The 10,604-nt window shown below is 32.9% G+C and overlaps 1 protein-coding gene across 2 annotated transcripts; it reads left to right on the top strand.

The window, feature by feature from the left end:
- Nucleotides 1-234: 234 nt before the first annotated feature.
- LOC146949953 (scarecrow-like protein 21) lies at nt 235-3,463 on the top strand. Of its 2 annotated transcripts, none has more exons than XM_085745946.1 (2): nt 235-382; nt 1,412-3,463. In XM_085745946.1, exon 2 carries the CDS (start codon nt 1,464-1,466, stop codon nt 3,201-3,203), a length of 1,740 nt encoding a protein of 579 aa, XP_085602072.1. In that variant the 5' UTR covers nt 235-382; nt 1,412-1,463; the 3' UTR covers nt 3,204-3,463. The 2 variants fall into 2 exon arrangements, with proteins under 2 accessions (XP_085602072.1, XP_085602071.1); XM_085745945.1 differs by having other exon boundaries at nt 1,341-3,463.
- The last annotated feature ends 7,141 nt before the right edge of the window (nt 3,464-10,604 follow it).

Here is a 10,604-nt window from a genome sequence, read left to right as displayed (position 1 = left end):
TTTCTCATTGCAAGTCTCTAGTGGTTGACGACGTGAATAATTAGTCCACACTCAGAAAAGAGCGAGTGATTTCACAGCCCGCGTTGAGGAAAAGCCACGAATGTTCACGGTTCACCATCCAAACGTGTGGTCGGCTCCGTTAACCCATTTCAACAAAATATCTTACCCACGTCACGTTTTCCGTTACCGTTATCTTAGTCGGTCTATATATACACTCTCACACAACACAACATCATTGAAAAAATTCAATGTTATAAAAACACCAAAACTCAACCTAACTTTCTTCCCAAAACAGAAACAAAAATAACATTATTATAACCTTAGTTTCAACAAACTTACTCAATTTATTCGCCGCTCAATTTTGTTTTTTCATTTTCCTAAGGTAACATCATTTTCCTTTTCTTAACATTTTCTTAACATATATGTCCATGTTTATGTTTTCTCATATTGTTTTGTTTTTTTTATCATTTTAATTAGCTTAATAAATACTTTTTTTTTAATAAACTAAGTTTTTTAATTTTTTAGTTTTGATGATTTGGTGTGTATGTTGATTGATTGGTAGGTTTGGAATGAAATGATTTCTGGATTTGTTTTTATAAAAAAAAAAAAAAAGATTTCTGGGGTTGGAAGAAATTTTCAGCTTTCAAAGATTACGTTTCAATATGAAACATTGAAATTCACCTACCAACTTGTTGGTCAAAAGAACCGACAGAGAATGTTAAGTGTGAACTTGTGTCATTGAAGTGTTCAAACCTTTGAGTTTTTTAGTTAATGTTTTATGGATGTGATTTGGAACTACTATGATTTAAGTTCTATTGATATTTTAAGGCTATAAAGTTTTTGTATTGTTTGCAAAAGTTGTTGCTACTAATTTGAGATGATTTTTACTTGTTTTCCATTGAGAACAAATGGTTGGAACCTATTTGGATCGACTTATTTGAGTTTATCTGCCGGATAAATACTGGTGAGATTGTTTGGAAAAGCTTTTGTGAACAACATTTGATATGTCCATAAGTTGTTTTCAACTTATTTGCATGAGATCTTCAGGATAGCTGAAAACAACTTATGATTTATGTGAAAACAACTATTTTTATATAACTAGCTTATTGATAAGTGCTTATGTTATACGTACCTAAAATTCTCTTTTCAGGCTTAAGAACAGAGTTGAATTTAATTTTTAAAATTATCATCTTGAAATTTCTTGTGTTTACCTAGTTTCTTTATATTTATGCATATCTACTAGTTGCAGTTGGACCAGAAGATATCTAATGTGAATTTTTCATTTTACTTTTATGAAAATACTTTATTCATATTCATGTATGTCTTTATTATCATTTCAGGTTTATATGCTTTTGTTGAAATTATTGGGATAAATTTTCCTGAGGCTGATGCTTGATTTCTGATTCGCTAGGTCGATTATTACAACCTCCTCTGGCATAAGATATCTTATTCATCATCGTAGTATGGACTCGCAGCAACTTTATAGTTACAGTATGAGTAATGCAGGATTACCTTACATGTCATCTTTTCCATCACTGCCAAATGGTTTGCTTGGATCCTTGAAAGTTGGCTTTGGAAACTCACCCGATTCACCGTTTTCCTCTCATTTTGATTCTGATACTCTTTCTGCATTTAGCGATAGCCACGAGCAACACAACTCAGGAGAAATTCTCTCTGGTATAAGCCCCTCTTATAACTCATCACTTGAAACCAACCATTATACGCAAAGATCATTCTCTTCGATCAACAGTCTCAAAGACAGTTTGCAACTATATTCTGCTAGAAATTCTTTTCTACCAAGTAACCAGAAAATCCGACACGCCTTGTTGGAACTAGAAACTGCTCTGATGGCCCCCGATGATAACGAAGTTACCACATCTAATTCTTCATTGGGTGAGAGCATCAAGGAAACAGCATCCGGCCCAAGATATAGATCATGGAGCAATGAGCACCAAGGGTCACAATATATTCAAAGTCAACCGTCGCATGTTACCAGCAGTAGCAGGCAATCAAATGAAGCTGTGCATGTAGAGAAACGGCGGAAGTTGGAAGAGGATTCATCGCTACAAGGGTTTCCATCGGGCGATTTGAAGCAATTACTGATTGCATGTGCCAAAGCCATGGCTGAAAACAACACAGAAGATTTTGACCGATTGATAGAAACGGCTAGAAATGCTGTGTCTATCAATGGGGAACCAATCCAGAGGCTAGGTGCTTATATGGTAGAAGGTCTTGTTGCAAGGACGGAAGCGTCAGGGAATAGTATCTATCACGCCCTTAAGTGCAGAGAGCCTGAAGGCGAAGAATTACTCACTTACATGCAACTGCTTTTTGAAATTTGTCCCTACTTAAAATTTGGTTACATGGCTGCCAATGGAGCCATTGCCGAAGCATGCAGGAATGAGGATCACATACACATCATAGACTTTCAGATTGCTCAAGGAACTCAATGGATGACACTTCTTCAAGCTCTTGCCGCAAGACCTGGTGGGGCACCCCACGTGCGGATCACAGGAATCGACGATCCAGTCTCTAAATATGCCCGTGGCAAGGGACTAGAAGTAGTTGGAGAGCGATTGGCCTTGATGTCTAAGAAATTCGGCATCCCGGTTGAGTTTCATGGGATTCCTGTTTTTGGTCCAGACGTGACAAGAGACATGCTTGATATCAGACACGGAGAAGCTTTGGCGGTGAATTTCCCACTGCAACTCCATCACACAGCCGATGAGAGTGTTGATGTGAATAATCCAAGGGATGGACTTTTGAGATTGGTGAAGTCTCTTTCTCCTAAAGTGGTCACCCTTGTGGAACAAGAATCAAACACAAACACAACACCTTTCTTCAACAGGTTCATAGAAACTTTAGATTACTACTTGGCAATCTTCGAGTCCATCGATGTCACCCTCTCAAGAAATAGCAAGGAGAGGATTAATGTGGAGCAGCATTGTTTGGCTCGGGATATCGTCAATGTCATTGCATGCGAAGGTACGGAAAGGGTCGAGCGACACGAACTACTTGGTAAGTGGAAGTCTAGGTTGACAATGGCTGGATTTCGTCAATGTCCTTTGAGTTCTTATGTGAATTCTGTTATAAGAAGCCTTCTGAGATGCTATTCAGAGCACTATACACTAGTTGAGAAAGATGGGGCAATGCTCTTAGGGTGGAAGAACAGAAATTTGATATCTGCTTCAGCTTGGCATTGATGAAACATATATAGATAAGAAATAGTATATAGTAATTGTAGAAATAACATGATGATGAAAGCAACAAGGTTTGTGTTGATTTCCAATGCTATGTCTTTCATCATCTTTGTTTTGTAGGTTTATGTTCTTTAAATTTGTCCATAAAGAGTATGTTGTAGTAGTTATGTAGTATACTGATTCTTTTATAATATGTTTTGGTTAATTAATGTTCACTTTTGTTTTGTAGATGTTGATATATGAAAAATGCTACTTTTCTTCCATTCTATTCTAGTGTAAATTACGTGAATCATAAATTTTTGAACTGACTAGCATATATCAACTGATAAGATTCCTTCCATAATCTAGTAAAAAATTTTGATTACTTAAAAATATATGATAGTTTATTCATCTAGATTTTTTGACCAAGGAATTGTTATGTACGGTTACCGTGTCTGTTTGATCATAAGATTTCGTTGTTTGATTCTTCTGACTATATTTGTGCGTTTTGTCACCTAGTAATTGCTCACATCACCTTAAATCATCCAAAATACTTCCAACAACAATTAATTACTTCTTTAAAAAAAAAAACAACAATTAATTACTGTTTACATCACTTTTTAAATTGGTTTATTCACGTTTTAAATTGGTTAAATTGATTTAAAAAGTAATGAACAATAGTTATCTACCATTCAATAGAAAACGACAATTAACTACCGTTTGATAGGTGTATGTAAGCAATTGCTAGTTGCCTAAAGAACGATCTTCAAAACCAATTGAAAATTATGACCCAATAGGGGTTTACACACAAAAAATCCCCATATGAGAATTACAACCCGCTCGGTTGAGCAATTTGAAGGGTCTGTTAAGCAACCATCCTTTCCTATTTCACACAATTGATACAAAGTCTGCTAGGATCATTTCAGATTATGCTGTTACGCCTATGAGCTATGTTGTATTTTGGATTTTCGAGCCCTTCATCAAAGTTGTCTTAGCAGCCAGAAACATACCTACCTGATTCCTCAAGATGATACCTAAACTCCAACATACGTCATTTGAAAGGTGAGTATACATGTTGAACTTCAGGTGATCGATTGGAGGCGAGACTTATCTATGATATACTACCTCCGTTCCTTTTTAATTGTCACTTTTTGACATTTCACACAAACCAATACAATCAATAAATATTACTACTTTTGATACAATACTTCATACTTTTACTACAATAACCTTATTCATTTAATATCTCATTTTATATATTTCTCTCCACAATAAATAACCAAGGGTAATATTGGTAAAACAACATTTAATGTTGCATTGAACTTTGAAAGTGACAGTTAAATTGAAACAAAAATTTTATTCAAAAGTGACATTTAAAAAGGAACAGAGGGAGTACTAATTTACTTCGATAATTTGAGTTTTTAATGTTCGGTTATTACGTTGGATTAATTGTTTAATTAATCATTTATAGATTGAGAATAATGAAATTATCAAAAGTAAATTAGCATAAATGATTATTTATGTAATCTTCAATATGAAAGGATTTTTCTCTTAAAAGAAAAATATGAAAGGATTTTCACTAATAATTAATGAATATGCGTTGGATTTTGTTTTTGAATGATGAAAAATCATTTCAATGATGGTAGAGAGTTGTTGTCGACGATTACAAACGGCAGTGCCTATAACCGTCAAGCAATACATATTGAAGATTGTGACGAAGTTGTTGTGATTCTCATTGAATCTGATGAGAATCTTCAATATTTTGACACTGTTTTGACAAGAATTATATTTTGACTGATAATTTCATTTTATGTATTCAATAACCAGATAGTCTTATACCCGTTGTGTGTAGGCAAACATTATTCAGCTCAAATCAAGCATCATAACTCTTACTATGTATCATGCTTATGTATGTTATAAAAGACATCATATGTGCTTATTTAATGAGTGAACTTTCGAGATGGTAGAAACATGTAAGGCTTTGTTTGCGAGTTTGGAGGGGAAGGGAGGGGAAGGCTTGGGAAAAAAGGAATGAGCAAGTGGAAGTAATAGAGGAAAATGGGAGGGGAGGGTTTTGGGGGGTTAATATGAATTCTTCAAATTTAATCTATGTTGTTATATTATTTTTAAAATTTAAAATATAGTAATCATATGTAATAATTTATCATTCTCTAAAAAACTACTCTTTTAAATTTTTTGAAAGATTTCTCCATTTTCCCTCATATTTTCCACCCCTCAAAGCCTTCCCTTCCACTCCCCTCCAAACTCGCAAACAAAGCCTAAGAGTATTGTGACTAATATCAGAAAGTTCATTATGACTACTATCACAAGATTCATTATGACTAATATCAAGATGAGTTGCATCCCACAAAAGGAATAAAAAAGATGCACATCAATGAGGTGATATATCTGATCCAACCTTGTGGTCTGATGGTTATATATTTTCAAAAATATTATGTCTAAACTTAGTATGAATTTGCATATAATTATGTAAAAATAAAATTACATGTAATCATTTTAGATGTTGCATCAAATAGTTGAATGGAAAGATGTGGTTTGAGAGAAGATATGTTGCAGTTGAATTATTTTTTTCCTTCAAAATATATGCAAATAGCCGCTATGACGTGGCATGATTCAGATACCCCCTGTAATATGATACTAACATTCAGAGCACGTGGCGCTTCCAGATGGGTAGTGAACAGTGAAGGTGAGAAAATCGGGTGTGGTTATGGTGCATAAGGAGATCCTTATGCACCGTGCATAATTGCTTTCTACACCCAACATAATTGCTTTCTACATCCCAAGTGAAAAGAATTATTTGGGGTCAAGCCCACTATAAAATCTATTTATTTGTGGGCCTAATAAAGCCTCATATTATAATTTTTTTAAAACCGCTTTCTACACCCAACTTATTAGGATCACTTTTTTAAAACCGCTTATTCAAAACAGCTTATTTATGCAAAACAGCTTATTTGTTCAAAACAGCATATTCAAAACAGCTTATTTATACAAAACAGCTTATTCCGATATCATTTTAAAAAACAACTTATTCAAAACAACTTATTTATGCAAAACAATATATTTATGCAAAACAACTTATTCAAAACAGCTTACTTATGCAAAACAGGTTATTCGAAACAACTTATTTATACAAAATAGCTTATTTGTGCAAAACAACTTATTCAAAACAACTTATTTATACAAAACAGCTTATTTGTGCAAAACAGCTTATTCAAAACAGCTTATTTATACAAAACAACTTATTCCGATTTCATTTTAAAAAACAACTTATCCCAAACAACTTATTTATGCAAAACAACATATTTATGCAAAAAAAACTTATTCAAAACAGCTTATTTATGCAAAACAGCTTATTCGAAACAACTTATTTATACAAAATAGCTTATTTGTGCAAAACAGCTTATTCAAAACAATTTATTTATACAAAACAGCTTATTTGTGCAAAACAACTTATTCAAAACAGCTTATTTATACAAAACAGCTTATTCCGATTTCATTTTAAAAAACAACTTATTCAAAACAACTTATTTATGCAAACCAACATATTTATGCAAAACAACTTATTCAAAACAGTTTATTTATGCAAAACAGCTTATTCGAAACAACTTATTTATACAAAATAGCTTATTTGTGCAAAACAGCTTATTCAAAACAACTTATTTATACAAAACAGCTTATTTGTGCAAAACAGCTTATTCAAAACAGCTTATTTATACAAAACAGCTTATTCCGATTTCATTTTAAAAAACAACTTATTCAAAACAACTTATTTATGCAAAACAACATATTTATGCAAAACAACTTATTCAAAACAATTTATTTATGCATAACAGCTTATTCAAAACAACTTATTTATACAAAATAGCTTATTTGTGCAAAACAGCTTATTCAAAACAACTTATTTATACAAAACAGCTTATTTGTACAAAACAGCTTATTCAAAACAGCTTATTTATACAAAACAGCTTATTCGAAACAACTTATTTATACAAAATAGCTTATTTGTGCAAAACATCTTATTCAAAACAACTTATTTATACAAAACAACTTATTTGTGCAAAACAACTATTTTGCACAAAATAAGCTGTTTTGAATAAGCTTTTTATGAGTTAGAGAGAGAAATGAGTATGGATTATGAGTTTCTTTACTGGAACGTTGTTTAACACTGAAATTATTACTGAAACCATAATTATGGTTTAATGGTTTTGATAATCATGTATGTGAAACCAAGATAATTGTGTAATGGTTTTTAATGAAATTATTATTGTTAGATGGTTTTGAATAATGATTAAGATGTTATACACTGAAATTATTACTGAAACCATAATTATGGTTTAATGGTTTTGATAGTCTTCTATGAGAAACCAAAATAATTGTCTAATGGTTTTGTTATGGCTATGGTTTCTGTGAGTTGGTTTCAAAACCATTTTGCTGTGGAAATGGTTTCTGTGAGTTGTACTCCAAAACCATTTTGCAGTGAAAATGGTTTCTGTGGTCTCCAAAACCATTTTACTGTCGAAATGGTTTCTGTGAGTTGTACTCCAAAACCATTAGATGTACTTAATGGTTTTGAATTTTCTTTTTCATCAATTCACAGCAAGAAACCTTCGCCGGAAAAGACAGAGGAGACGAATCCATCGCAAACACAAAGTCCATTTTCGAAAATCACTCTCCCTAATCATATTCTCCTCATTAAGACCAACCTTTTTCCTCAAATAAACATGTTGAGATTTAAGTCTCTTATACGCTCCATTCAAACGATTCCTCTTCAATTTCTCATCCTTAACCTCACACTTCAACAATTCAACTTCTTCAACCAATTTCCTACACAAACCCTCATTCTCATCACACAAATTGAGATTTCCACTATAAACCATACTTAATATAAAACAATAAGTTAGGTATTTGAAAGGGAATATTTCCATCTTGTAAAGAAAATTCAACAAATCAGTCATCAAACATTCTAAAATTGACAAAGACTATTGAGAGAAAGAGACACAGGGAGAAAGACACAAAGATATGAAAGTTTCTGCAAATTAATTAAAAACCTAGAAATGAAAATCATGTTCCTGAGACAATCACAGCGAATTCTAACTGTACAGAAACAAATTGGTACCCAGAAAGGGGAACCCAAGAACATGTCTAAAACAATGTTGAGATATGAAAATTTCTGCAAATTAATTAAAAACCTAGAAATGAAAAACATGTCTAAAACAATGTTGAGAAATTAACAAGCTCACAACACTGTGATTCGTCCAGGGTCAAACAACAACGAATTGGATATTGCCATAACCACAGATCAAAATCACGTGAAGAAAAAACAAGAGGAAACCGAATCTAGTGCTTCTTCTAGGAGCAAAACCGAAGTGAAGTTTACTGAGTTTATGTGTTTCTGTGACGGAGAAGGTGTTGAAACTACTAGAAACGGTGTCGTCGACAAAGGAAGGGAGGTCGGAGATATGCGAAGCGCCGTCGTGTGTGGCAGCGATAGTGAACAAGAAGTTGTTACGACGGAGCACGCGGTTACAATACTGTGGAGTGTGTGTTATAAGGAAGCACAAGATTATAACACCTGTCCTTGATCTAATGGTTCTGATTTGCTTATGCACCATGCATAAGGAAATCCTTATGCATAATAACTTTTGCCGAGAAAAACATAGGAGGGTTGAATTGGGTCGGTCTCTTTTCGTGGTTTGGTATATTTTCTTAAGGTAAATTGTAACACCCCGTTTTCCCAACTTAAAAATTTTCATAAATAAAATCAGAGTTTTTCATCATAAAACGAAATGTCACATTTCTTAAAAATCATAAATGGAATAAATAATAATTTATCCTTCAAAACGTTCAACAACATAATATTTAAAACTTCGCAGCGGAATAGTTTGACAACTTAAATAATCTTTGGCACAAGGGCCTCAATATAAAATCTCATAAAACTTAGTTCAACATCAATTCTTGAAAGATTCATAAAGTAATACGCAAGGAACAGAAAGTAAAGACATAATCCCATCCCGTTACGTATCAGAGCACCTAAGACTCACACACTTGTGAGAAGTCCACTTACGACCGCAACTAATCTTGGTTACCTGCAAGTTACCCATACGAAGAGCAACATTTTCAAGCAAAGGGGTGAGATTTCACCAAACAACAATATTAAGCATATAATTCATCAATCACATTTAACAACTTAAACTTCATCAACTAGTATCATTAATTTTCCTACATTAGTCATAAACTTCATCTTATATTATCATAATAAATAATCATAAACATCATATATCATCTTAATCATAACATCATATATCACCTTAATCATAACATCATCACATATCATCATTAGTAAACATGTAGCATCTTATCATAAATCACATAGCATCATATCATAAATCACATATCATCTTATCATAAACAACTTCATAATCAATCTTCATAAGCAACTTCATAATCAATCATCATAAACATCATAATCATTCATCATCTTAAGCATCATAATCATTCATAAAGCACTTCATTAATAGCTCATCAACTTGACATCTTAACATCTTAAGAACTCGACAACTTGACATCTTAACATCTTAACAACTCGATAACTTTGAAGTGGAAGAAATAGTCACAAGAAAGGGGGGGTTTGAATTGTGACCCTTTTTAATTTTAATTCTGAAAGAAAATAGTTACTCAAGAAAATTCTTGGTAAGGGTTAAGCAGGTAATAATATAATTTAAATAAATAATTAAGTAATAAATAAACAGGACCAGAGAACTCTGGATTATATAACTGAAATGAATAAAGTAATACAAGGACCAGAAGATTCTGGAATGAGTAAATGAAATAAATAAAGCAGTAAAGTGACCAGAGTACTCTGGATATATAACTGAAATAAATAAAGCAATAAAGTGACCAGAGAACTCTGGATATATAACTGAAATAAATAAAGCGATAAAGTGACCAGAGAACTTTGGATATATAACTGAAATAAATAAAGCGATAAAGTGATCAGAGAACTCTGGATATATGACTGGAATAAATAAAACAATAGAAGGACCAGAGAACTCTAGAAAGTTAGTTAGAAGTGATAGTGTGTGTGTATATATGGTGTAAAAATAAAAGAGAAAGAGAGAGAGAAAGAAGAATAACACAGGAGAGTTATCCTGGTTCACCAAACCCGGCTACTTCCAGTCCCCACACTTCGTGTGAGATTATCCACTATAGTATACAGTTGGTAGAAACTTCTATAAGGTCTTGATCACACCAAATCAGTCCAGTACACCTGTATTATCAACCTCAGCAGGCTTCTACAATTCTTGATAACACAAGAAAGGTTGGAACTTTCCTATCTCAAACTATTAAGCCCAATAGACTTGAGATCTAGGTTATCACTTTGTAGGATGATTTTTTGGATCTAAT

Source organism: Medicago sativa, chromosome 2, assembly GCF_051527215.1.
Source record: "Medicago sativa cultivar Bolivia chromosome 2, Bolivia_mono, whole genome shotgun sequence".
NCBI classification, from domain to species: Eukaryota; Viridiplantae; Streptophyta; class Magnoliopsida; order Fabales; family Fabaceae; genus Medicago; species Medicago sativa.
This window is presented reverse-complemented; position numbering and strand designations above follow the sequence as displayed.

Bases quoted from the DNA above. Each gene is read 5' to 3' on its own strand.
- LOC146949953 (XM_085745946.1), top strand. From the start codon at position 1,464: ATGGACTCGCAGCAACTTTATAGTTACAGTATGAGTAATGCAGGATTA.